General features: G+C 58.2%; 1 protein-coding gene across 1 annotated transcript; it reads right to left on the bottom strand.

Annotated features, from left to right (window-relative positions):
- Positions 1-22,411: 22,411 nt before the first annotated feature.
- LOC311053720 (dynactin subunit 1-like) lies at positions 22,412-24,007 on the bottom strand. The gene is made up of 3 exons (XM_084069388.1): positions 23,906-24,007; positions 23,038-23,231; positions 22,412-22,531 (listed from the first exon to the last, which is right to left on the bottom strand). The coding sequence occupies exons 1-3, from the start codon at positions 23,981-23,983 to the stop codon at positions 22,513-22,515; spliced, it is 291 nt and encodes a 96-aa protein (XP_083925514.1). The 5' UTR covers positions 23,984-24,007; the 3' UTR covers positions 22,412-22,512.
- Between the last annotated feature and the right edge of the window lie 2,273 nt (positions 24,008-26,280).

Here is a 26,280-nt window from a genome sequence, read left to right as displayed (position 1 = left end):
GCGGAGCAGAGCGTCTCAGAGCGGAGCATCTCAGAGCGGAGCGTCTCAGAGCGGAGCGTCTCAGAGCAGAGCGTCTCAGAGCGGAGCAGAGCGTCTCAGAGCGGAGCGGAGCAGAGCGTCTCAGAGCAGAAAGTCTCAGAGCGGAGCGTCTCAGAGTGGAGCGGAGCAGAGCGTCTCAGAGCGGAGCGTCTCAGAGTGGAGCATCTCAGAGCGGAGCGGAGCAGAGCGTCTCAGAGCGGAGCGGAGCAGAGCGTCTCAGAGCAGAGCGGAGCAGAGCGGAGCAGTCTCAGAGCGGAGCGTCTCAGAGCGGAGCGTCTCAGAGTGGAGCGGAGCAGAGCGTCTCAGAGCAGAGCGGAGCGTCTCAGAGCGGAGCGGAGCGTCTCAGAGCGGAGCGGAGCGTCTCAGAGCGGAGCGGAGCAGAGCGTCTCAGAGCGGAGCGTCTCAGAGCAGAGCGTCTCAGAGCGGAGCGTCTCAGAGCAGAGCGTCTCAGAGCAGATCGTCTCAGAGCGGAGCGTCTCAGAGCGGAGCGTCTCAGAGCGGAGCAGAGCGGAGCAGAGCGGAGCATCTCAGAGCGGAGCGGAGCAGAGCATCTCAGAGCGGAGCGGAGCAGAGCGTCTCAGAGCGTCTCAGAGCAGAGCGGAGCAGAGCAGAGCGTCTCAGAGCGGAGCGTCTCGGAGCAGAGCATCTCAGAGCAGAGCGGAGCGTCTGAGAGCGGAGCGGAGCAGAGCGTCTCAGAGCGGAGCGGAGCATCTCAGAGCGTCTCAGAGCGGAGCGTCTCATAGCGGAGCGTCTCAGAGCGGAGCGGAGCATCTCAGAGCGTCTCAGAGCGGAGCGGAGCGTCTCAGAGAGAGCGGAGCGTCTCAGAGCGGAGCATCTCAGAGCGGAGCATCTCAGAGCGGAGCATCTCAGAGCGTCTCAGAGCGTCTCAGAGCGGAGCGGAGCAGAGCGTCTCAGAGCGGAGCAGAGCGGAGCAGAGCGGAGCATCTCAGAGCGGAGCATCTCAGAGCAGAGCGGAGCAGAGCAGAGCGTCTCAGAGCGGAGCAGTCTCAGAGCGGAGCGTCTCGGAGCAGAGCATCTCAGAGCAGAGCGGAGCATCTCAGAGCGTCTCAGAGCGGAGCGGAGCAGAGCGTCTCAGAGCGGAACAGTCTCAGAGCGGAGCGTCTCGGAGCAGAGCGTCTCAGAGCGTCTCAGAGCAGAGCAGAGCAGAGCGTCTCAGAGCGGAGCGGAGCAGAGCAGAGCGTCTCAGAGCGGAGCGGAGCAGAGCGTCTCAGAGCGGAGCGTCTCAGAGCAGAGCGTCTCAGAGCGGAGCAGTCTCAGAGCGGAGCGTCTCAGAGCAGAGCGTCTCAGAGCAGAGCAGTCTCAGAGCGGAGCGTCTCAGAGCAGAGCAGTCTCAGAGCGGAGCGTCTCAGAGCGGAGCAGTCTCAGAGCGGAGCGTCTCAGAGCGGAGCGGAGTATCTCAGAGCATCTCAGAGCGTCTCAGAGCGGAGCGTCTCAGAGCAGAGCGTCTCAGAGCAGAGCGTCTCAGTGCGTCTCAGAGCAGAGCGTCTCAGAGCGGAGCGGAGCAGAGCGTCTCAGAGCGGAGCAGAGCAGAGCGTCTCAGAGCAGAGCAGTCTCAGAGCAGAGCATCTCAGAGCAGAGCGTCTCAGAGCAGAGCAGTCTCAGAGCAGAGCGTCTCAGAGCGGAGCGGAGCAGAGCGTCTCAGAGCGGAGCAGTCTCAGAGCGGAGCGTCTCAGAGTGGAGCGGAGCAGAGCGTCTCAGAGCAGAGCGGAGCGTCTCAGAGCGGAGCGTCTCAGAGCGGAGCGGAGCAGAGCGTCTCAGAGCAGAGCGTCTCAGAGCGGAGCGTCTCAGAGCAGAGCGTCTCAGAGCAGAGCGTCTCAGAGCGGAGCGGAGCAGAGCGTCTCAGAGCGGAGCAGAGCGTCTCAGATCGGAGCGGAGCAGAGCGTCTCAGAGCAGAGCGGAGCATCTCAGAGCAGAGCGGAGCGTCTCAGAGCGGAGCGGAGCAGAGCGGAGCATCTCAGAGCATCTCAGAGCAGAGCGTCTCAGAGCGGAGCGGAGCAGAGCGTCTCACAGCAGAGCGCCTCAGAGCGGAGCGTCTCAGAGCAGAGCGTCTCAGAGCGGAGCAGAGCAGAGCGTCTCAGAGCGGAGCGTCTCAGAGCAGAGTGTCTCAGAGCGGAGCGGAGCAGAGCGTCTCAGAGCAGAGTGTCTCAGAGCGGAGCGTCTCAGAGCGGAGCGGAGCAGAGCGTCTCAGAGCGGAGCATCTCAGAGCGGAGCGTCTCAGAGCGGAGCGTCTCAGAGCAGAGCGTCTCAGAGCGGAGCAGAGCGTCTCAGAGCGGAGCGGAGCAGAGCGTCTCAGAGCAGAAAGTCTCAGAGCGGAGCGTCTCAGAGTGGAGCGGAGCAGAGCGTCTCAGAGCGGAGCGTCTCAGAGTGGAGCATCTCAGAGCGGAGCGGAGCAGAGCGTCTCAGAGCGGAGCGGAGCAGAGCGTCTCAGAGCAGAGCGGAGCAGAGCGGAGCAGTCTCAGAGCGGAGCGTCTCAGAGCGGAGCGTCTCAGAGTGGAGCGGAGCAGAGCGTCTCAGAGCAGAGCGGAGCGTCTCAGAGCGGAGCGGAGCGTCTCAGAGCGGAGCGGAGCGTCTCAGAGCGGAGCGGAGCAGAGCGTCTCAGAGCGGAGCGTCTCAGAGCAGAGCGTCTCAGAGCGGAGCGTCTCAGAGCAGAGCGTCTCAGAGCAGATCGTCTCAGAGCGGAGCGTCTCAGAGCGGAGCGTCTCAGAGCGGAGCAGAGCGGAGCATCTCAGAGCGGAGCGGAGCAGAGCATCTCAGAGCGGAGCGGAGCAGAGCGTCTCAGAGCGTCTCAGAGCAGAGCGGAGCAGAGCAGAGCGTCTCAGAGCGGAGCGTCTCGGAGCAGAGCATCTCAGAGCAGAGCGGAGCGTCTGAGAGCGGAGCGGAGCAGAGCGTCTCAGAGCGGAGCGGAGCATCTCAGAGCGTCTCAGAGCGGAGCGTCTCATAGCGGAGCGTCTCAGAGCGGAGCGGAGCATCTCAGAGCGTCTCAGAGCGGAGCGGAGCGTCTCAGAGAGAGCGGAGCGTCTCAGAGCGGAGCGGAGCAGAGCGTCTCAGAGCGGAGCGTCTCAGAGCGGAGCGGAGCAGAGCGTCTCAGAGCAGAGCGGAGCATCTCAGAGCAGAGCGGAGCGTCTGAGAGGGGAGCGGAGCAGAGCGTCTCGGAGCGGAGCAGAGCGGAGCATCTCAGAGCGTCTCAGAGCAGAGCGTCTCAGAGCGGAGCATCTCAGAGCGTCTCAGAGCGGAGCGGAGCAGAGCGCCTCAGAGCGGAGCGGAGCAGAGCAGAGCGTCTCAGAGCAGAGCGTCTCAGAGCAGAGCGTCTCAGAGCATAGCGGAGCGTCTCAGAGCAGAGCGTCTCAGAGCAGAGCGGAGCGTCTCAGAGCGTCTCAGAGCAGAGCGGAGCAGAGCGGAGCGGAGCAGAACGTCTCAGAGAGGAGCGTCTCAGAGCAGAGCGTCTCAGAGCAGAGCGGAGCGGAGCGTCTCAGAGCAGAGCGGAGCGGAGCATCTCAGAGCGTCTCAGAGCAGAGCGTCTCAGAGCGGAGCGGAGCAGAGCGTCTCAGAGCGGAGCGGAGCAGAGCGGAGCATCTCAGAGCGTCTCAGAGCGGAGCGGAGCAGAGCGTCTCAGAGCAGAGCGGAACAGAGCGCCTCAGAGCGGAGCAGTCTCAGAGCGGAGCGTCTCGGAGCAGAGCGTCTCAGAGCAGAGCGGAGCGGAGCGTCTCAGAGCGGAGCGTCTCAGAGCAGAGCGTCTCAGAGCAGAGCGTCTCAGAGCGGAGCGTCTCAGAGCGGAGCGGAGCATCTCAGAGCAGAGCAGAGCGTCTCAGAGCAGAGTGTCTCAGAGCGGAGCGGAGCAGAGCAGAGCGTCTCAGAGCGGAGCGTCTCGGAGCAGAGCATCTCAGAGCAGAGCGGAGCGTCTGAGAGCGGAGCGGAGCAGAGCGTCTCAGAGCGGAGCGGAGCAGAGCGGAGCATCTCAGAGCGGAGCGTCTCATAGCGGAGCGTCTCAGAGCGGAGCGGAGCAGAGCGGAGCATCTCAGAGCGTCTCAGAGCGGAGCGGAGCAGAGCGTCTCAGAGAGAGCGGAGCGTCTCAGAGCGGAGCGGAGCAGAGCGTCTCAGAGCGGAGCGGAGCAGAGCGTCTCAGAGCGGAGCGGAGCAGAGCGTCTCAGAGCAGAGTGGAGCATCTCAGAGCAGAGCGGAGCGTCTGAGAGGGGAGCGGAGCAGAGCGTCTCGGAGCGGAGCAGAGCGGAGCATCTCAGAGCGTCTCAGAGCAGAGCGTCTCAGAGCAGAGCGTCTCAGAGCGGAGCGGAGCAGAGCGTCTCAGAGCGGAGCGGAGCAGAGCGTCTCAGAGCGGAGCGGAGCAGAGCGGAGCATCTCAGAGCGGAGCGGAGCAGAGCGTCTCAGAGCGGAGCGGAGCAGAGCGTCTCAGAGCGGAGCGGAGCAGAGCGTCTCAGAGCAGAGTGGAGCATCTCAGAGCAGAGCGGAGCGTCTGAGAGGGGAGCGGAGCAGAGCGTCTCGGAGCGGAGCAGAGCGGAGCATCTCAGAGCGTCTCAGAGCAGAGCGTCTCAGAGCAGAGCGTCTCAGAGCGGAGCGGAGCAGAGCGTCTCAGAGCGGAGCGGAGCAGAGCGGAGCATCTCAGAGCGGAGCGGAGCAGAGCGCCTCAGAGCGGAGCGGAGCAGAGCAGAGCGTCTCAGAGCAGAGCGGAGCGTCTCAGAGCAGAGCGTCTCAGAGCAGAGCGGAGCGTCTCAGAGCGTCTCAGAGCAGAGCGGAGCAGAGCGTCTCAGAGCAGAGCGGAGCGGAGCATCTCAGAGCGTCTCAGAGCAGAGCGTCTCAGAGCGGAGCGGAGCAGAGCGGAGCATCTCAGAGCGTCTCAGAGCGGAGCGGAGCAGAGCGTCTCAGAGCAGAGCGGAACAGAGCGCCTCAGAGCGGAGCAGTCTCAGAGCGGAGCGTCTCGGAGCAGAGCGTCTCAGAGCAGAGCGTCTCAGAGCGGAGCGTCTCAGAGCGTCTCAGAGCAGAGCGTCTCAGAGCGGAGCGGAGCAGAGCGTCTCAGAGCGGAGCGGAGCATGTCAGAGCAGAGCAGAGCGTCTCAGAGCAGAGTGTCTCAGAGCGGAGCGTCTCAGAGTGGAGCGGAGCAGAGCAGAGCGTCTCAGAGCAGAAAGTCTCAGAGCGGAGCGTCTCAGAGCGGAGCGTCTCAGAGCGGAGCGTCTCAGAGCGGAGCGGAGCAGAGCGTCTCAGAGCGGAGCGGAGCATCTCAGAGCGGAGCGGAGCAGAGCGTCTCAGAGCAGAGTGTCTCAGAGCGGAGCGTCTCAGAGCGGAGCGGAGCAGAGCAGAGCGTCTCAGAGCAGAAAGTCTCAGAGCGGAGCGTCTCAGAGCGGAGCGGAGCATCTCAGAGCAGAGCAGAGCGTCTCAGAGCAGAGTGTCTCAGAGCGGAGCGTCTCAGAGCGGAGCGGAGCGGAGCAGAGCGTCTCAGAGCAGAGCGGAGCATCTCAGAGCAGAGCGGAGCGTCTGCGAGCGGAGCGGAGCAGAGCGGAGCATCTCAGAGCGTCTCAGAGCAGAGCGTCTCAGAGCGGAGCAGAGCAGAGCGTCTCAGAGCGGAGCGTCTCAGAGCAGAGCGGAGCATCTCAGAGCGTCTCAGAGCGGAGCGGAGCGGAGCATCTTAGAGCGGAGCGGAGCAGAGCGTCTCAGAGCAGAGTGTCTCAGAGCGGAGCGGAGCAGAGCGTCTCAGAGCAGAAAGTCTCAGAGCGGAGCGTCTCAGAGCGGAGCGGAGCAGAGCGTCTCAGAGCGGAGCAGAGCGGAGCATCTCAGAGCGTCTCAGAGCAGAGCGTCTCAGAGCAGAGCGTCTCAGAGCGGAGCGGAGCAGAGCGTCTCAGAGCGGAGCGGAGCATCTCAGAGCGTCTCAGAGCGGAGCGGAGCAGAGCGCCTCAGAGCGGAGCGGAGCAGAGCAGAGCGTCTCAGAGCAGAGCGGAGCGTCTCAGAGCAGAGCGTCTCAGAGCAGAGCGTCTCAGAGCAGAGCGGAGCGGAGCATCTCAGAGCGTCTCAGAGCAGAGCGTCTCAGAGCGGAGCGGAGCAGAGCGGAGCATCTCAGAGCGTCTCAGAGCGGAGCGGAGCAGAGCGTCTCAGAGCAGAGCGTCTCAGAGCGCCTCAGAGCGGAGCAGTCTCAGAGCGGAGCGTCTCGGAGCAGAGCGTCTCAGAGCGGAGCGTCTCAGAGCGTCTCAGAGCAGAGCGTCTCAGAGCGGAGCGGAGCAGAGCGTCTCAGAGCGGAGCGGAGCATGTCAGAGCAGAGCGTCTCAGAGCAGAGTGTCTCAGAGCGGAGCGTCTCAGAGTGGAGCGGAGCAGAGCAGAGCGTCTCAGAGCAGAAAGTCTCAGAGCGGAGCGTCTCAGAGCGGAGCGTCTCAGAGCGGAGCATCTCAGAGCGGAGCGGAGCAGAGCGTCTCAGAGCGGAGCGGAGCATCTCAGAGCGGAGCGGAGCAGAGCGTCTCAGAGCAGAGTGTCTCAGAGCGGAGCGTCTCAGAGCGGAGCGGAGCAGAGCAGAGCGTCTCAGAGCAGAAAGTCTCAGAGCGGAGCGTCTCAGAGCGGAGCGGAGCATCTCAGAGCAGAGCAGAGTGTCTCAGAGCGGAGCGTCTCAGAGCGGAGCGGAGCGGAGCAGAGCGTCTCAGAGCAGAGCGGAGCATCTCAGAGCAGAGCGGAGCGTCTGCGAGCGGAGCGGAGCAGAGCGGAGCATCTCAGAGCGTCTCAGAGCAGAGCGTCTCAGAGCGGAGCAGAGCAGAGCGTCTCAGAGCGGAGCGTCTCAGAGCAGAGCGGAGCATCTCAGAGCAGAGCGGAGCATCTCAGAGCGTCTCAGAGCGGAGCGGAGCGGAGCATCTTAGAGCGGAGCGGAGCAGAGCGTCTCAGAGCAGAGTGTCTCAGAGCGGAGCGTCTCAGAGCGGAGCGGAGCAGAGCAGAGCGTCTCAGAGCAGAAAGTCTCAGAGCGGAGCGTCTCAGAGCTGAGCGTCTCAGAGCGGAGCGGAGCAGAGCGTCTCAGAGCGGAGCAGAGCGGAGCATCTCAGAGCGGAGCGGAGCAGAGCGTCTCAGAGCGGAGCAGTCTCAGAGCGGAGCGTCTCGGAGCAGAGCATCTCAGAGCAGAGCGGAGCGTCTGAGAGCGGAGCGGAGCATCTCAGAGCGTCTCAGAGCGGAGCGGAGCATCTCAGAGCGTCTCAGAGCGGAGCAGAGCGTCTCAGAGCAGAGCGGAGCAGAGCGCCTCAGAGCGGAGCAGTCTCAGAGCGAAGCGTCTCGGAGCAGAGCGTCTCAGAGCAGAGCGGAGCGTCTCAGACCGCAGCGGAGCAGAGCGTCTCAGAGCGGAGCGGAGCAGAGCGTCTCAGAGCAGAGCGGAGCGGAGCAGAGCGGAGCGGAGCATCTCAGAGCGTCTCAGAGCAGAGCGTCTAAGAGCGGAGCAGAGCGGAGCAGAGCGCCTCAGAGCGGAGCGGAGCAGAGCGTCTCAGAGCAGAGCGGAGCGTCTCAGAGCGGAGCGGAGAAGAGCGTCTCAGAGCAGAGCGTCTCAGAGCGGAGCGGAGCAGAGCAGAGCAGAGCATCTCAGAGCATCTCAGAGCAGAGCGTCTCAGAGCGGAGCAGAGCGGAGCAGAGCGCCTCAGAGCGGAGCGGAGCAGAGCAGAGCGTCTCAGAGCAGAGCGTCTCAGAGCGGAGCGGAGAAGAGCGTCTCAGAGCGGAGCGTCTCAGAGCGGAGCATCTCAGAGCGGAGCGGAGCAGAGCGTCTCAGAACAGAGTGTCTCAGAGCGGAGCGTCTCAGAGCGGAGCGGAGCAGAGCGTCTCAGAGCGGAGCAGAGCGGAGCAGAGCGGAGCATCTCAGAGCAGAGCGTCTCAGAGCGGAGCAGTCTCAGAGCGGAGCGTCTCGGAGCAGAGCATCTCAGAGCAGAGCGGAGCGGAGCAGAGCGGAGCATCTCAGAGCGTCTCAGAGCGGAGCGGAGCAGAGCGTCTCAGAGCAGAGCGGAGCAGAGCGCCTCAGAGCGGAACAGTCTCAGAGCGGAGCGTCTCGGAGCAGAGCGTCTCAGAGCAGAGCGGAGCGGAGCGTCTCAGAGCGGAGCGTCTCAGAGCGGAGCGGAGCAGAGCGTCTCAGAGCGGAGCGGAGCAGAGCGGAGCAGAGCGTCTCAGAGCGGAGCGGAGCAGAGCGGAGCAGAGCGTCTCAGAGCGGAGCGTCTCAGAGCAGAGCGTCTCAGAGCGGAGCGGAGCGTCTGAGAGCGGAGCGGAGCAGAGCGGAGCATCTCAGAGCAGAGCGGAGCAGAGCAGAGCATCTCAGAGCGTCTCAGAGCAGAGCGTCTCAGAGCGGAGCGGAGCAGAGCGCCTCAGAGCGGAGCGGAGCAGAGCAGAGCGTCTCAGAGCAGAGCGGAGCGTCTCAGAGCGGAGCGGAGAAGAGCGTCTCAGAGCAGAGCGTCTCAGAGCGGAGCGGAGCATCTCAGAGCGTCTCAGAGCGTCTCAGAGCGGAGCGGAGCAGAGCGTCTCAGAGCAGAGCGGAGCGTCTGAGAGCGGAGCGGAGCAGAGCGGAGCGGAGCATCTCAGAGCGTCTCAGAGCAGAGCGTCTCAGAGCGGAGCGGAGCAGAGCAGAGCGTCTCAGAGCGGAGCGGAGAAGAGCGTCTCAGAGCAGAGCGTCTCAGAGCGGAGCGTCTCAGAGCGTCTCAGAGCAGAGCGTCTCAGAGCGGAGCGGAGCATCTCAGAGCGGAGCGGAGCAGAGCGTCTCAGAACAGAGTGTCTCAGAGCGGAGCGTCTCAGAGCGGAGCGGAGCATCTCAGAGCGGAGCATCTCAGAGAGGAGCGTCTCAGAGCGTCGCAGAGCGGAGCGGAGCAGAGTGTCTCAGAGCGTCTCAGAGCGGAGCAGAGCGGAGCATCTCAGAGCGGAGCGGAGCAGAGCGTCTCAGAGCAGAGCGGAGCGTCTGAGAGCGGAGCGGAGCAGAGCGGAGCGGAGATTCTCAGAGCGTCTCAGAGCAGAGCGTCTCAGAGCGGAGCGTCTCAGAGCAGAGCGGAGCGTCTCAGAGCGGAGCGGAGAAGAGCGTCTCAGAGCAGAGCGTCTCAGAGCGGAGCGTCTCAGAGCGTCTCAGAGCGGAGCGGAGCATCTCAGAGCGGAGCGGAGCAGAGCGTCTCAGAACAGAGTGTCTCAGAGCGGAGCGTCTCAGAGCGGAGCGGAGCAGAGCGTCTCAGAGCAGAGCGTCTCAGAGCGGAGCGTCTCAGAGCGGAGCGGAACAGAGCGTCTCAGAGCGGAGCAGAGCGGAGCATCTCAGAGCGGAGCATCTCAGAGCGGAGCGTCTCAGAGCGTCTCAGAGCGGAGCGGAGCAGAGCGTCTCAGAGCGGAGAAGAGCGTCTCAGAGCAGAGCGTCTCAGAGCGGAGCGTCTCAGAGCGTCTCAGAGCAGAGCGTCTCAGAGCGGAGCGGAGCGGAGCATCTCAGGGCGGAGCGGAGCAGAGCGTCTCAGAGCAGAGCGTCTCAGAGCGGAGCGTCTCAGAGCGGAGCGGAACAGAGCGTCTCAGAGCGGAGCGGAGCAGAGCGTCTCAGAGCGGAGCATCTCAGAGCAGAGCGTCTCAGAGCGGAGCATCTCAGAGCAGAGCGGAGCAGAGCGTCTCAGAGCGGAGCGTCTCAGAGCGGAGCGTCTCAGAGCGTCTCAGAGCAGAGCGTCTCAGAGCGGAGCGGAGCATCTCAGAGCGGAGCGGAGCAGAGCGTCTCAGAACAGAGTGTCTCAGAGCGGAGCGTCTCAGAGCGGAGCGGAGCAGAGCGTCTCAGAGCGGAGCGGAGCATCTCAGAGCGGAGCGGAGCAGAGCATCTCAGAACAGAGTGTCTCAGAGCGGAGCGTCTCAGAGCGGAGCGGAGCAGAGCGTCTCAGAGCAGAGCGTCTCAGAGCGGAGCGTCTCAGAGCGGAGCGGAACAGAGCGTCTCAGAGCGGAGCGGAGCAGAGCGTCTCAGAGCGGAGCATCTCAGAGCAGAGCGTCTCAGAGCGGAGCGTCTCGGAGCAGAGCATCTCAGAGCAGAGCGGAGCGGAGCAGAGCGGAGCATCTCAGAGCGTCTCAGAGCGGAGCGGAGCAGAGCGGAGCAGAGCGTCTCAGAGCAGAGCGGAGCAGAGCGCCTCAGAGCGGAACAGTCTCAGAGCGGAGCGTCTCGGAGCAGAGCGTCTCAGAGCAGAGCGGAGCGGAGCGTCTCAGAGCGGAGCGTCTCAGAGCGGAGCGGAGCAGAGCGGAGCGGAGCAGAGCGTCTCAGAGCGGAGCGGAGCAGAGCAGAGCGTCTCAGAGCAGAGCGTCTCAGAGCGGAGCGGAGCAGAGCGTCTCAGAGCAGAGCGGAGCATCTCAGAGTAGAGCGGAGCGTCTGAGAGCGGAGCGGAGCAGAGCGTCTCAGAGCGGAGCGGAGCAGAGCGGAGCATCTCAGAGCGGAGCGTCTCAGAGCAGAGCGGAGCATCTCAGAGCAGAGCGGAGCATCTCAGAGCGTCTCAGAGCGGAGCGGAGCATCTCAGAGCGGAGCGGAGCAGAGCGTCTCAGAGCAGAGTGTCTCAGAGCGGAGCATCTCAGAGCGGAGCGGAGCAGAGCGTCTCAGAGCAGAGCGTCTCAGAGCGGAGCAGAGCGGAGCATCTCAGAGCGGAGCGGAGCAGAGCGTCTCAGAGCGTCTCAGAGCGGAGCAGTCTCAGAGCGGAGCGGAGCAGAGCGGAGCATCTCAGAGCGGAGCATCTCAGAGCGTCTCAGAGCGGAGCAGAGCGTCTCAGAGCGGAGCGGAGCAGAGCGGAGCATCTCAGAGCGTCTCAGAGCGGAGCGGAGCAGAGCGTCTCAGAGCAGAGCGGAGCAGAGCGCCTCAGAGCGGAGCAGTCTCAGAGCGAAGCGTATCGGAGCAGAGCGTCTCAGAGCAGAGCGGAGCGTCTCAGAGCGGAGCAGAGCGTCTCAGAGCGGAGCGGAGCAGAGCGTCTCAGAGCGGAGCGGAGCAGAGCGTCTCAGAGCAGAGCGGAGCGTCTGAGAGCGGAGCGGAGCGGAGCATCTCAGAGCGTCTCAGAGCAGAGCGTCTCAGAGCGGAGCGTCTCGGAGCAGAGCATCTCAGAGCAGAGCGGAGCGGAGCAGAGCGGAGCAGAGCGGAGCATCTCAGAGCGTCTCAGAGCGGAGCGGAGCAGAGCGTCTCAGAGCAGAGCGGAGCAGAGCGCCTCAGAGCGGAACAGTCTCAGAGCGGAGCGTCTCGGAGCAGAGCGTCTCAGAGCAGAGCGGAGCGTCTCAGAGCGGAGCGGAGCAGAGCGTCTCAGAGCGGAGCGGAGCAGAGCGTCTCAGAGCGTCTCAGAGCGGAGCGGAGCAGAGCGTCTCAGAGCAGAGCGGAGCATCTCAGAGCAGAGCGGAGCGTCTGAGAGCGGAGCGGAGCAGAGCGTCTCAGAGCGGAGCGTCTCAGAGCGGAGCATCTCAGAGCGTCTCAGAGCAGAGCGTCTCAGAGCGGAGCGGAGCAGAGCGTCTCAGAGCGGAGCGGAGCAGAGCGTCTCGGAGCAGAGTGTCTCAGAGCGGAGCATCTCAGAGCGGAGCGTCTCAGAGCGGAGCGTCTCAGAGCGGAGCGGAGCGGAGCAGAGCGGAGCATCTCGGAGCAGAGCATCTCAGAGCAGAGCGGAGCGGAGCAGAGCGGAGCATCTCAGAGCGTCTCAGAGCGGAGCGGAGCAGAGCGTCTCAGAGCGGAGCGGAGCAGAGCGTCTCAGAGCGGAGCGGAGCAGAGCGGAGCGGAGCAGAGCGGAGCGGAGCGGAGCAGAGCGTCTCAGAGCAGAGCGTCTCAGAGCGGAGCGGAGCAGAGCGGAGCGGAGCAGAGCGGAGCGGAGCAGAGCGTCTCAGAGCAGAGCGGAGCATCTCAGAGCAGAGCGGAGCGTCTGAGAGCGGAGCGGAGCAGAGCGTCTCAGAGCAGAGCGTCTCAGAGCAGAGCGGAGCATCTCAGAGCAGAGCGGAGCGTCTGAGAGCGGAGCGGAGCAGAGCGTCTCAGAGCGGAGCATCTCAGAGCGGAGCGTCTCAGAGCAGAGCGGAGCATCTCAGAGCAGAGCGGAGCATCTCAGAGCGGAGCGGAGCGGAGCATCTCAGAGCGGAGTGGAGCAGGGCGTCTCAGAGCAGAGTGTCTCAGAGCGGAGCATCTCAGATCGGAGCGGAGCGGAGCATCTCAGAGCGGAGCGGAGCAGAGCGTCTCAGAGCAGAAAGTCTCAGAGCGGAGCGTCTCAGAGCGGAGCAGAGCGGAGCATCTCAGAGCGGAGCGGAGCAGAGCATCTCAGAGCAGAGCGTCTCAGAGCGGAGCAGTCTCAGAGCGTCTCGGAGCAGAGCATCTCAGAGCAGAGCGGAGCGTCTGAGAGCGGAGCGGAGCAAAGCGGAGCATCTCAGAGCGTCTCAGAGCGGAGCGGAGCGGAGCAGAGCGTCTCAGAGCGGAGCGGAGCAGAGCGGAGCATCTCAGAGCGTCTCAGAGCGGAGCGGAGCAGAGCGGAGCAGAGCGTCTCAGAGCAGAGCGGAGCAGAGCGCCTCAGAGCGGAGCAGTCTCAGAGCGAAGCGTCTCGGAGCAGAGCGTCTCAGAGCAGAGCGGAGCAGTCTCAGAGCGGAGCGGAGCAGAGCGTCTCAGAGCGGAGCGGAACAGAGCGTCTCAGAGCGGAGCATCTCAGAGCGGAGCATCTCAGAGCGGAGCGGAGCAGAGCGTCTCAGAGCGTCTCAGAGCAGAGCGGAGCATCTCAGAGCAGAGCGGAGCAGAGCAGAGCGTCTCAGAGCGGAGCAGTCTCAGAGCGGAGCGTCTCGGAGCAGAGCATCTCAGAGCAGAGCGGAGCGGAGCAGAGCGTCTCAGAGCAGAGCGGAGCAGAGCGCCTCAGAGCGGAACAGTCTCAGAGCGGAGCGTCTCGGAGCAGAGCGTCTCAGAGCAGAGCGGAGCAGAGCGCCTCAGAGCGGAAAAGTCTCAGAGCGGAGCGTCTCGGAGCAGAGTGTCTCAGAGCGGAGCGTCTCAGAGCGGAGCGGAGCAGAGCGTCTCAGAGCGGAGCGGAGCAGAGCGTCTCAGAGCAGAGCGTCTCAGAGCGGAGCGGAGCAGAGCGTCTCAGAGCAGAGCAGAGCGGAGCGTCTCAGAGCGGAGCGGCTCAGAGCGGAGCGGAGCGTCTCAGAGCGGAGCGGCTCAGAGCGGAGCAGAGCGTCTCAGAGCGGAGCGGAGCAGAGCGGAGCATCTCAGAGCATCTCAGAGCAGAGCGGAGCGGAGCAGAGCGGAGCATCTCAGAGCGTCTCAGAGCGGAGCGGAGCAGAGCGTCTCAGAGCAGAGCGGAGCAGAGCGCCTCAGAGCGGAGCAGTCTCAGAGCGGAGCGTCTCGGAGCAGAGCGTCTCAGAGCAGAGCAGAGCGGAGCGGAACAGAGCGGAGCGGAACAGAGCGTCTCAGAGCGGAGCATCTCAGAGCGGAGCATCTGAGAGCGGAGCGGAGCAGAGCGTCTCAGAGCGTCTCAGAGCGGAGCGGAGCAGAGCGTCTCAGAGCGGAGCAGAGCAGAGCGTCTCAGAGCGGAGCAGTCTCAGAGCGGAGCGTCTCGGAGCAGAGCATCTCAGAGCAGAGCGGAGCGGAGCAGAGCGGAGCATCTCAGAGCGTCTCAGAGCGGAGCGGAGCAGAGCGTCTCAGAGCAGAGCGGAGCAGAGCGCCTCAGAGCGGAACAGTCTCAGAGCGGAGCGTCTCGGAGCAGAGCGTCTCAGAGCAGAGCGGAGCGTCTCAGAGCGGAGCGTCTCAGAGCGGAGCGGAGCAGAGCGTCTCAGAGCGGAGCGGAGCATCTCAGAGCAGAGCGGAGCGTCTGAGAGCAGAGCGTCTCAGAGCGGAGCGGAGCAGAGCGTCTCAGAGCAGAGCGGAGCATCTCAGAGCAGAGCGGAGCGTCTGAGAGCGGAGCGGAGCAGAGCGTCTCAGAGCGGAGCGGAGCAGAGCGGAGCATCTCAGAGCATCTCAGAGCAGAGCGGAGCGGAGCAGAGCGGAGCATCTCAGAGCGTCTCAGAGCGGAGCGGAGCAGAGCGGAGCAGAGCGGAGCGGAGCAGAGCGGAGCAGAGCGCCTCAGAGCGGAGCAGTCTCAGAGCGGAGCGTCTCGGAGCAGAGCGTCTCAGAGCAGAGCGGAGCGGAGCGTCTCAGAGCGGAGCGTCTCAGAGCGGAGCGGAGCAGAGCGTCTCAGAGCAGAGCGTCTCAGAGCGGAGCGGAGCAGAGCGTCTCAGAGCAGAGCGGAGCATCTCAGAGCAGAGCGGAGCGTCTGAGAGCGGAGCGGAGCAGAGCGTCTCAGAGCGGAGCGGAGCAGAGCGTCTCAGAGCAGAGCGGAGCATCTCAGAGCGGAGCGTCTGAGAGCGGAGCAGAGCGGAGCATCTCAGAGCGGAGCGTCTCAGAGCAGAGCGGAGCATCTCAGAGCAGAGCGGAGCATCTCAGAGCGTCTCAGAGCGGAGCGGAGCATCTCAGAGCGGAGCGGAGCAGAGCGTCTCAGAGCAGAGTGTCTCAGAGCGGAGCATCTCAGAGCGGAGCGGAGCAGAGCAGAGCGTCTCAGAGCAGAAAGTCTCAGAGCGGAGCGTCTCAGAGCGGAGCGGAGCAGAGCGTCTCAGAGCGGAGCGTCTCAGAGCGGAGCGGAGCAGAGCGTCTCAGAGCGGAGCGTCTCGGAGCAGAGCATCTCAGAGCAGAGCGGAGCGTCTGAGAGCGGAGCGGAGCATCTCAGAGCGTCTCAGAGCGGAGCAGAGCGTCTCAGAGCGGAGCGGAGCATCTCAGAGCGTCTCAGAGCGGAGCGGAGCAGAGCGTCTCAGAGCAGAGCGGAGCAGAGCGCCTCAGAGCGGAGCAGTCTCAGAGCGAAGCGTATCGGAGCAGAGCGTCTCAGAGCAGAGCGGAGCGTCTGAGAGCGGAGCGGAGCGGAGCGGAGCGGAGCGGAGCAGAGCGGAGCATCTCAGAGCGTCTCAGAGCGGAGCGGAGCAGAGCGTCTCAGAGCAGAGCGGAGCGTCTCAGAGCGGAGCGGAGCGGAGCAGAGCAGAGCATCTCAGAGCGTCTCAGAGCAGAGCGTCTCAGAGCGGAGCGGAGCAGAGCGTCTCAGAGCAGAGCGTCTCAGAGCAGAGCGTCTCAGAGCGGAGCATCTCAGAGCGGAGCATCTCAGAGCGTCTCAGAGCGTCTCAGAGCGGAGCGGAGCAGAGCGTCTCAGAGCGGAGCAGAGCGGAGCAGAGCGGAGCATCTCAGAGCGGAGCATCTCAGAGCAGAGCGGAGCAGAGCAGAGCGTCTCAGAGCGGAGCAGTCTCAGAGCGGAGCGTCTCGGAGCAGAGCATCTCAGAGCAGAGCGGAGCATCTCAGAGCGTCTCAGAGCGGAGCGGAGCAGAGCGTCTCAGAGCGGAACAGTCTCAGAGCGGAGCGTCTCGGAGCAGAGCGTCTCAGAGCAGAGCGGAGCGTCTCAGAGCGGAGCGTCTCAGAGCAGAGCGGAGCGTCTCAGAGCAGAGCGTCTCAGAGCAGAGCGGAGCGTCTCAGAGCGGAGCGGAGCAGAGCGTCTCAGAGCGGAGCGGAGCAGAGCGTCTCAGAGCAGAGCTTCTCAGAGCGGAGCGGAGCAGAGCGTCTCAGAGCAGAGCGGAGCATCTCAGAGCAGAGCGGAGCGTCTGAGAGCGGAGCGGAGCAGAGCGTCTCAGAGCGGAGCGGAGCAGAGCGGAGCATCTCAGAGCGTCTCAGAGCAGAGCGTCTCAGAGCGGAGCGGAGCAGAGCGTCTCAGAGCGGAGCGGAGCGGAGCATCTCAGAGCGGAGCGGAGCAGAGCGTCTCAGAGCAGAGTGTCTCAGAGCGGAGCATCTCAGAGCGGAGCGTCTCAGAGTGGAGCGTCTCAGAGCGGAGCAGAGCGGAGCATCTCAGAGCGGAGCATCTCAGAGCGGAGCGGAGCAGAGCGTCTCAGAGCGGAGCAGAGCAGAGCGGAGCGTCTCAGAGCGGAGCAGTCTCAGAGCGGAGCGTCTCGGAGCAGAGCATCTCAGAGCAGAGCGGAGCAGAGCAGAGCGTCTCAGAGCGGAGCAGTCTCAGAGCGGAGCGTCTCGGAGCAGAGCATCTCAGAGCAGAGCGGAGCGTCTGAGAGCGGAGCGGAGCAGAGCGTCTCAGAGCGGAGCGGAGCAGAGCGGAGCATCTCAGAGCGTCTCAGAGCAGAGCGTCTCAGAGCGGAGCGGAGCATCTCAGAGCGTCTCAGAGCGGAGCGGAGCATCTCAGAGCGTCTCAGAGCGGAGCGGAGCATCTCAGAGCGTCTCAGAGCAGAGCGGAGCATCTCAGAGCGTCTCAGAGCATCTCAGAGCGTCTCAGAGCGGAGCGGAGCATCTCAGAGCGTCTCAGAGCGGAGCGGAGCATCTCAGAGCGTCTCAGAGCGGAGCGGAGCATCTCAGAGCGTCTCAGAGCAGACAGAGCATCTCAGAGCGTCTCAGAGCATCTCAGAGCGTCTCAGAGCGGAGCGGAGCATCTCAGAGCGTCTCAGAGCGGAGCGGAGCATCTCAGAGCGTCTCAGAGCAGAGCGGAGCATCTCAGAGCGGAGCGGAGCAGAGCGTCTCAGAGCAGAGCGCCTCAGAGCGGAACAGTCTCAGAGCGGAGCAGAGCGGAGCATCTCAGAGCGTCTCAGAGCGGAGCGGAGCAGAGCGTCTCAGAGCGGAGCGGAGCAGAGCGGAGCATCTCAGAGCGTCTCAGAGCGGAGCGGAGCAGAGCGCCTCAGAGCGGAACAGTCTCAGAGCGGAGCGTCTCGGAGCAGAGCGTCTCGGAGCAGAGCGTCTCAGAGCAGAGCGGAGCGGAGCGTCTCAGAGCGGAGCGGAGCAGAGCGTCTCAGAGCAGAGCGTCTCAGAGCGGAGCGGAGCAGAGCGTCTCAGAGCGGAGCGTCTGAGAGCGGAGCGGAGCAGAGCGGAGCATCTCAGAGCGTCTCAGAGCAGAGCGTCTCAGAGCGGAGCGGAGCAGAGCGTCTCAGAGCGGAGCGGAGCATCTCAGAGCGGAGTGTCTCGGAGCAGAGCGTCTCAGAGCGGAGCGTCTCAGAGCGGAGCGGAGCAGAGCAGAGCGTCTCAGAGCAGAGCGGAGCAGAGCGCCTCAGAGCGGAGCGGAGCAGAGCAGAGCGTCTCAGAGCAGAGCGTCTCAGAGCAGAGCGGAGCGTCTCAGAGCAGAACGGAGCAGAGCGTCTCAGAGCGGAGCGTCTCAGAGCGGAGCGTCTCAGAGCGGAGCGTCTCAGAGCGTCTCAGAGCAGAGCGGAGCAGAGCGTCTCAGAGCGGAGCATCTCAGAGCGGAGCGGAGCGTCTCAGAGCGGAGCGGAGCAGAGCAGAGCAGTCTCAGAGCAGAGCAGTCTCAGAGCGGAGCGGAGCGTCTCAGAGCGGAGCGTCTGAGAGCGGAGCGGAGCAGAGCGTCTCAGAGCGGAGCGGAGCAGAGCGGAGCATCTCAGAGCGTCTCAGAGCGGAGCGGAGCAGAGCGCCTCAGAGCGGAACAGTCTCAGAGCGGAGCGTCTCGGAGCAGAGCGTCTCGGAGCAGAGCGTCTCGGAGCAGAGCGTCTCAGAGCAGAGCGGAGCGGAGCGTCTCAGAGCGGAGCGGGGGCAGAGCGTCTCAGAGCGGAGCGGAGCAGAGCGTCTCAGAGCAGAGCGTCTCAGAGCGGAGCGGAGCAGAGCGTCTCAGAGCAGAGCGGAGCATCTCAGAGCAGAGCGGAGCGTCTGAGAGCAGAGCGTCTCAGAGCAGAGCGTCTCAGAGCAGAGCGGAGCGTCTCAGAGCAGAACGGAGCAGAGCGTCTCAGAGCGGAGCGTCTCAGAGCGGAGCGTCTCAGAGCGGAGCGTCTCAGAGCGTCTCAGAGCAGAGCGTCTCAGAGCGGAGCATCTCAGAGCGGAGCGGAGCGTCTCAGAGCGGAGCGGAGCAGAGCGTCTCAGAGCAGAGCGGAGCGTCTCAGAGCGGAGCGTCTCAGAGCAGAGCAGTCTCAGAGCAGAGCAGTCTCAGAGCGGAGCGGAGCGTCTCAGAGCGGAGCGTCTGAGAGCGGAGCGGAGCAGAGCGTCTCAGAGCGGAGCGGAGCAGAGCGGAGCATCTCAGAGCGTCTCAGAGCGGAGCGGAGCAGAGCGCCTCAGAGCGGAACAGTCTCAGAGCGGAGCGTCTCGGAGCAGAGCGTCTCGGAGCAGAGCGTCTCGGAGCAGAGCGTCTCAGAGCAGAGCGGAGCGGAGCGTCTCAGAGCGGAGCGGAGCAGAGCGTCTCAGAGCGGAGCGGAGCAGAGCGTCTCAGAGCAGAGCGTCTCAGAGCGGAGCGGAGCAGAGCGTCTCAGAGCAGAGCGGAGCATCTCAGAGCAGAGCGGAGCGTCTGAGAGCAGAGCGTCTCAGAGCAGAGCGGAGCGTCTCAGAGCAGAACGGAGCAGAGCGTCTCAGAGCGGAGCGTCTCAGAGCGTCTCAGAGCAGAGCTGAGCAGAGCGTCTCAGAGCGGAGCATCTCAGAGCGGAGCAGAGCGTCTCAGAGCGGAGCGGAGCACAGCGTCTCAGAGCAGAGCGGAGCGTCTCAGAGCGGAGCGTCTCAGAGCAGAGCAGTCTCAGAGCAGAGCAGTCTCAGAGCGGAGCGGAGCAGAGCGGAGCGTCTCAGAGCGGAGCGGAGCAGAGCGTCTCAGAGCGGAGCGTCTCAGAGCAGAGCGTCTCAGAGCGGAGCAGAGCAGAGCGTCTCAGAGCGGAGCAGTCTCAGAGTCATTTTACCTGGTCATTTTCAAAACTTTTCCATCACTTTTTCACCCTATTTCCAGGCCTATATCAATCGTATGGTGGCAATAATGAGGCTCTTACTCCATCAATGCCCCAAGACAGACCTCGAGCAAAGGCGTCACATGACAGAACAGATCTACAAGCTAACAACGTTTGTTCTTAGCTGGTAGATGTATTATTTTTGTTACGTGATGTTCTGTATAATAGGCAGCTCTCACGCAGCACTGCATTTTACCATGTTACATATTTCATGAAATGTTAGACATGTTTTTTATGAACAAAATCAATAGCCAAAAACTATGTATATCCAAACATCTTCCAAAACATTTGATGAATTCCAAACATTTTCCAGGCCTGGCAGACAGTTTTTCTCATTTCAAAATATATCCAGGAAATTCATGATGATTTTACAGGGTAGATTGGGGTTCCCAGAGATGAAGAATTGACCCCAGAGATGAATTGCATCAAATGGGGGTCTGTGGCCTAGTGCACATAAAAATTAGGGGGGGGGGGGGGGGGGGGGGGTCCTTGAAATTCAAAGGTTTGAGAATCACTGACCCGTACAGACAGTAGAATGGGTGTATGTGTACCTGTGGTCCAAACATGACAGCGGCGGGTGCTCCCATCACGTCCGTTCCGGGCATGCGGCGACGGATCTTCTTGCAGAAGAAGATCCTGTCTGATGTCGGAGCAGGAGGTGTCCAGGTCCTTCAGCAGGATGCAGAGGCTGGAGCTCTCCTGACCGGCGGTCAGGAAGGCCCGCAGGCGAGCCGACTCCACTGCCACACAGTCCAGGCCACTCTGGATGAACTGAGACACACCCATGGATTAAAGCAAAATACAATCTCACGACTGAAAAAGGTTTGTATGACCAAGTCGTAATGTGTGATTTGTGAAACAGTCGCAGGCGCATTGAGAGCATAGGTGCGCAACATGATGCCATAGAAGACATGCTGGCTTCTATGGAATACAAATGACTGAAATCAGTCGTGGCGAGAACTTGAATCCATGCACACCAGGCACTTATTCTCTCTCTCCATTCCCCTGTATCTCAGGGGCGCCCACCCTCTAGAGCCTGGTTCTGCCCAAGGTTTCTTCCCAATAACCACATGAACCCTATTCTGGGGCAAACATTTGATGACAATGTATTTCAGTGTAGAGCGAAAACAGGAGTGGATCTAGAATAGAGTTCTTGGGAATCCAGTCAACTAAGTATAGGGTTTAAGTGGTTAAAAGGAGAGTTTTTTCCTTGCCACTGTTGCCAAATGTTCTCTCAGGGGGGGAAACGTTGGGTCTCTGCTCTATATGTAAACTGTCTTGAGACAATTTGTTAAATTTGACTATAGTGCCAAATCACAACAGAATTTAAAAAAAATCACCAAATTACAAAATAAACCTCCTTAGTCTTATTTTGTTAGATCCGTTTGTCTTTACAGTTGCAGTGTACGTAGCTTGCTTTCGGCTTTAACGGGCAAGGGTGTGACCGCATTAAAGGTGCAGCAGACAGCAGCAAACGGTAACCGCCTTCCATTCCGACATCTCGCCACTCCGACTAGTGGCTTCCGCGTGCGGTTAGGGTTAGGTATAGGGTTCGTTAACATCGGAAAGGCGACATGTAACCCAGCAAACACCAACAAAAAATAAATAAAGACAAAATAAAATCACAAGGCGTTGAAATACCTTGATGTGGTCAGCCAGCTGCACGGTGCAGTCCTCTGTGTGCTCCGCCAGGTGGATGCTGTACAGATGCTGGAGGACACAACAGTAGTGAGTTACTTACAGACAAGTAACAAGCATGAATATGTTGAATGCGTATTAATGCAGACCGGGCACATGCACAGTTTTTTCATGGAGAGAGACACACACACACACACACACACACACACACACACACAAGTGTGTGCATGTTTTAAATGCTAGATGGCAGCCTAGAGGTCCTGTATTGTTGTTACCTGGTAGTATTTGATGGCCTTGGTGAGTGGCTCCACTTGAATGGTCTCATCAAGCTGGTCTTTGTGCAGCAGGTCGATGAAGTAGTCCAGAGAGCGCTTGCCTCGTGGACGCTCATTTCAGAGTACAGCGTGCCCATCCTCTTAAACACCTCCACACTGCAGCCACTCATAGCCCTGGATGAGAGGAGGACATGACAATGGAAGGACAGATAATGTTAGAAGTGGCGAGAGTGGAGAGACCGATAACGTTAAGGTTTTTGTGATACACAGGACGCTCAAAAGTAATGCATTAAGTGTGTTTTCAAACCAGTAGTGCGTTTGCTTTGTTCAGATTCAGGGACCAATATGATACAATGTTGCACTTTCCCTTGCAGCAAAAATAGCAGATTGTTGTGAGCTTATGCTAGTTTCACTATTCGTCATACGGTATGACGGTAAGTATGTAGGGCTTAAGTAGTTAACAGAGGACAAAACTTATAAACGAAATACGAGCGAGAAAAGTTGTCTCTCATTGGACTGAATTTTTATTGAAGATATTCAATACATTGGGAATAAAGGTGTTCAGTTCTGGATAGCAACATGGAGCATTACCAGAATCTTTTAATTTATTTGGAATCTTGTTATAAAGTTTTAGCATGGTGGGTATTCTCCAATGACAACATTCCCAATTTAGTCTCTCATGTGTGATAGTCACTCACGGTTCATATTTGTGCAGAGTGGCCTGCAGCAGGCCCAGGGAGTAGACCAGTCCTGAGGCGAAGCTGAGCTGCTCTCCACGGGATCCCCTCATCGCGGTTCCCTGCAGGGGGTCAACTCCGCCTGCAGGGGAAATGACACACGGACATGTTGGGAACAGGTGGTAAGCAGAGCCTGAGCGATACATCGGTTGGCTGCCGATGTGTCCCAATGTTTTACCACTTTCAACAGAGTGTCCCTATTTGGGCATGTCATTTTAAGTGAACATTAACAAACGTTTTCAAAACAATAACAAAAATAGTCGATCTACAAGCTCACGACACATTGTGAGCTTGTAGATAGGCTATTTCTGAAAATGTATGAACAGGGCTTATGTTGTTAAATACATTAAAATACTTTTTTTTTTTACAAAAGATCGGTCAAACATTAGTGGTCTAGGACTCTCCAAAATCAGGATCGAACCCATGTGGCATTGGTCAGACTATTTTTTTCGTTTTTTTGCAGATCACACACACCTTGCAGATGAGCCTTGGAATGAGCAGCAGCACCAGGATACAGTCGTGGTCTCCTCCATGGCGGAGGAAGGACTCAGGCATGAAGGCGGTGAGGAGGCACACCTGGCGGTTAGCCTGGCCCACCTCTATCTTCCTCAGTTCCATCTCGATGGCCTGGAAGACACACAGTCACGGTTGGGAATAGAAATTAGGAACCATATCCAAACTGCCAGGTACCCATGAAAATGAAGGAATCGGAATTGATAAATATCGTAATAATTTTAGGATCCAGAAATGATTATCCTAATTTTATGATATGAGCGGTTACTATTCATTACTCTTCTTAAACTTTTATTAATGTAAAACTTTTAAACTAAATGTCCATTGATGCCATTAACAAGAATTATGATCACGTAAGCCTAGTGCTCAGTTAAACTGGATACAACCTTTTCCAATCCATTTCTTTCCAGTATGGCTTGGCTTGAGTTTTGTGGTAGTGGTACCAAAGTGTCACTTTAGACATTTTATTGTCATTGGATTGATTAAAATCCCCATCAACTCCCAATCAGATTCCTATCATTCTGACATTCGTCTCAGCCGTACCTTGGCATAAGCTTTGGTCTCTGCAAACTTTATCTTGAAATCAAACATCTCTGCAGGAGGATGCAGCAGGACCTGCTCAGCGTTGGCATTCTGCTGGTTGGTCAGCTCTCTGTTGGTCTCCTGGTGCACAGGGAAAAGCACACACAGACAGCAGTGAGCAATGTGCATTTACTGACGACCTACTGATAATCATAGCAGCTCACTTCTCATTCCTGTGTGTGTGTGTGTGTGTGTGTGTGTGTGTGTGTGTGTGTGTGTGTGTGTGTGTGTGTGTGTGTGTGTGTGTGTGTGTGTGTGTGTGTGTGTGTGTGTGTGTGTGTGTGTGTGTGTGTGTGTTTATGAATATACTTGAGGGCCGCGTGTCCCCATAAGTATAGTAGAAATTGACCTTGTGAAGGCCATTTTCCTGGACACCACAAGAGAATTTGTTAACAAAGACTTTTAGAGCCAAGGTTACAATTAGGAAAAGATTCAGGTCAGAATTAGGATTTAGAGTTAGGTTCAGGGTTACAAACGGCAAAAAAACTCATGGGGGAAAAAATGCATTTAAAACGAAAATCCATCCTAAAATGTTGCGGTAAGTAAGTATAGTAGTACAACGTGTATGTGTGTAGTGATCTATGCACCTGCAGGCTGGCAGTGAGCTCTCTGTACTTGTTGATGGTCTGCTGGTAATCGGCCATGGTCTCCTGGGCAGCATCAACTCTCTTGTGGGCCTCGCAGACCTTTCACCCCCGCTCATGTCCAGCTGCTCTCTCAGCTCCATCTCAGTCTCCCTGCCGTTCTCCTGGAGCTCGTCGTTCATGTCATTAATGGCCTCCTGTTGGGAGGACAGAAGAGGGGACCGACCGTCATGTGTGGTAGTATATACATTGTAAGGCGTAGAACAAAGCCAAATGTGGTGGAAGGAGTACTCAAATCTTTTTACTTAAGTAAAATTATCAATACTACAATGTAGGAAAACTGTTACAAGCTAAGGTCTGGTATTCAAAATTTACTTGGGCAAAACTACAAAAGTAGTGGCATCAAAATGTACTTAAGGATAGTAAGGGGTCACGCCCAAAATTACGTTTTCTATCGATTACTCACCGGAAGCGGTTCTGTATGGAGATACAAAGAATCTCCTTTGTGTCTCCATACGGAACCGCTGCCGGTCATCAAATTATTGGCTTAGGAATGCGACGGAAAGTTATTTTCGGGGTAAACTATTCCTTTAAAATACCAAAAGTAAAAGTATTCCTTATGCAGAATGTCCCATTTTAAGTTTTCAAAATGTATACCGGTACAAATCTTTTGAAAATAGCAGATCTACAAGCTCACAACGTGTCACTTCGTGCCATGCTGCAAGCTTGTACAACAATTTGTGTACAATTCCTTGACATGAAAAGGTTTGAGAACCACTGAGAGGGCGTTTGTAAAATGGGCCTCAGGTCTTAATGGGCTATGAAACACTGATTGCATGCAAGTCGGGGTGAAGAACACAGGTGCACTGACCAGGTCAGTGACCGTCTCTCTCAGCTCCCGGACTTTCTCCTCCAGGTCCAGGTTCCTCTCCGTCAGGGTCTCCACCATCTCCTCTGACCCCAGCGCAGCATCCACCTGTGACACACACACACACAATCATTACAAGAGGCACATGGTTTGAAAGTCACGTACAATTATCCATATCCATTTAAATGTCACTTCACCCAATCCCATTCACTAATATCTGCAAATTTGACAGAATGACATTCATATCTGCAAAGGAAACCTGTTTAACCCAAATGGATTGCCTCTTACAATTTTCATCACTTTGTATTGTGTTTCTTTTGCTGTGCTTTTGTTCTTTTAAACGTTCTATTTTTTTGACAATATCAGCATCAGCAAATACAATATTTAACCACTTTCATTCAACGTCCCGTCGCAATTTTGGGCATGTAAGTGAGAATTTTAGGGCTTAAGTGGTTAAATAAAATTAGGTTCATGTGTATTGCATACTTAGCTGTTTGATTGTTCATTGTATAATTAAAGTGTGTAAAATGTATTGTTAAAGTAGTTTAGATATGGTGAAATAGTAAACTAGAACATGTTACCCCTTAAAGTATCGGTACAACTCTGCTTACAATTTGACAGGGAGGCAATGCCATAACCAGACTATGTCTTCTTATTGTAAAAGTACAATGTGCGTGTGTCCGAGGCAGCAGAGGACACCTACATATCATTTAAGTCAAGTGGTTTATTTTTAAACCACTTGCTTTTGTGGATAATGGTTATTATGACTATCATGCTGTTGTCAAGTCATTCCTGATTGGAAACCATTTGGGTCAACTGCAGTTGTTTTTAAACAGATGTACACATTTTGACTAACCTGACCAAGGCCTCCTTCAGCCTGCCGTTCTGCTCCTCCAACTGTTTGACATGGTAGCTGGAGGCCGCGCCGTCTGTACCTGGAGGGACAGCGTGATGAGAGGAACCCGGTAGAGGTGGGAGAGAAAGATACACACAGGGAGATAGGGTTGATAGAGAGAGTGGCGTAGAGAGAGGAGTCAGAGAGAGAGAAAGAATGAGAGAGACAGCAAGGAACCATTGGACAGAGAGACAGGGGTGGATGGGTGAGAAAGAGAGACAGATACAAAACATTAAGAAACATGTGTACATAGATTTTTGAGCAGTGATTATCAACCTTTATCATTTTGAGGACCCCCAGTTTGTTTTGCATGAGGTCGCGGACCCCCATTTCATACGATTCTCATCTCTGGGAGCCCAATCTACATGGCAAGGCATCAGTCTGAGTGTGTATTGTGGTCGATTTGGTTCCTAGCAATCAATCAAGCTGGGGACCCCCTGGAACCCCCCCAAGGACCGCTTCAAGTTCCTCAGTCTGGCCCTACAGGCCACTACATTTGGTGGCCAAGTATATTTAAGGAAATTGGAATGGAATTGCTTGCAGAGGGGCTCACTGAATCTAGCAATAATGTTGACATAAGTGTGATTAGCAAGAGAGGAATGTGTGTGGCAAGTGTAATGTAAAAAGCTCACATTAGATACGGAAGGATCCACACACCAACAAAGTTCTTCCTCAGACACTTTCTCTCTTTTATTTACATTGGGCGTATAGAAACAAAGATCATTTCAAAGTACAAAAATATACCTGTGTGACATTTTAGGTTAGCCAGGACTGTATGGACGAGGCTATAAGGCTCCATGTTGATAAGCAACAGAACTCACCTTCAGGATTTGGGTCTTGGGGTGAACAAATCTCCAACACACCAAGGTCTGGTTTCTTTATAAAAAACTGAAACGCCTCCTCGTCAACTTCAGTGTTCAAGTCATCATAGACTTTTAAGTCTGAGGTACTAGGAATTTCAAATTTCTTGGCAACTGAAGACAAAACAAGATTGCACAAGCTTATTGATAAATCTGCTGTGCAATTGATTTAATTTGTATTAATGTGTCATAAAAATGGATTAAAATAGCCACAGAAAATTCAATCATATGAGGAAGATTGACAGCCCTACTGAAGACATTGAATCACTCTATCCTAAATAAAATGGATTGTGCCTTCCTTGTACGTGGGGATTAGAGGGGGAAAAGTACTTTTAAGAATTTGTGAAAATAGCAGATCTACAAGCTCGCAACATGTCGCATCTTGTGAGCTTGTAGATCGGCTATTTTCACTAATTTGGGTCACGGGGAGACATAAGATTTATTTTGGGTCTCGAGCTAAAAGGTTTGGGAACCACTGCTCTAACGGACATGATTTCATAGTCTGTGTGATACATGGTCAGCGCTGATGTACTTAAGTACAATTTTGAGGTATTTCTACTTTACTTGAGTATTTCCAATTTCCAATACTTTTACTTCTACTCCACTACATCTCAGAGGCAAAT

Source organism: Gymnoscopelus microlampas (assembly GCF_963454915.1).
Source record: "Gymnoscopelus microlampas genome assembly, chromosome: 10".
Lineage (NCBI taxonomy): Eukaryota > Metazoa > Chordata > Actinopteri > Myctophiformes > Myctophidae > Gymnoscopelus > Gymnoscopelus microlampas.
This window is presented reverse-complemented; position numbering and strand designations above follow the sequence as displayed.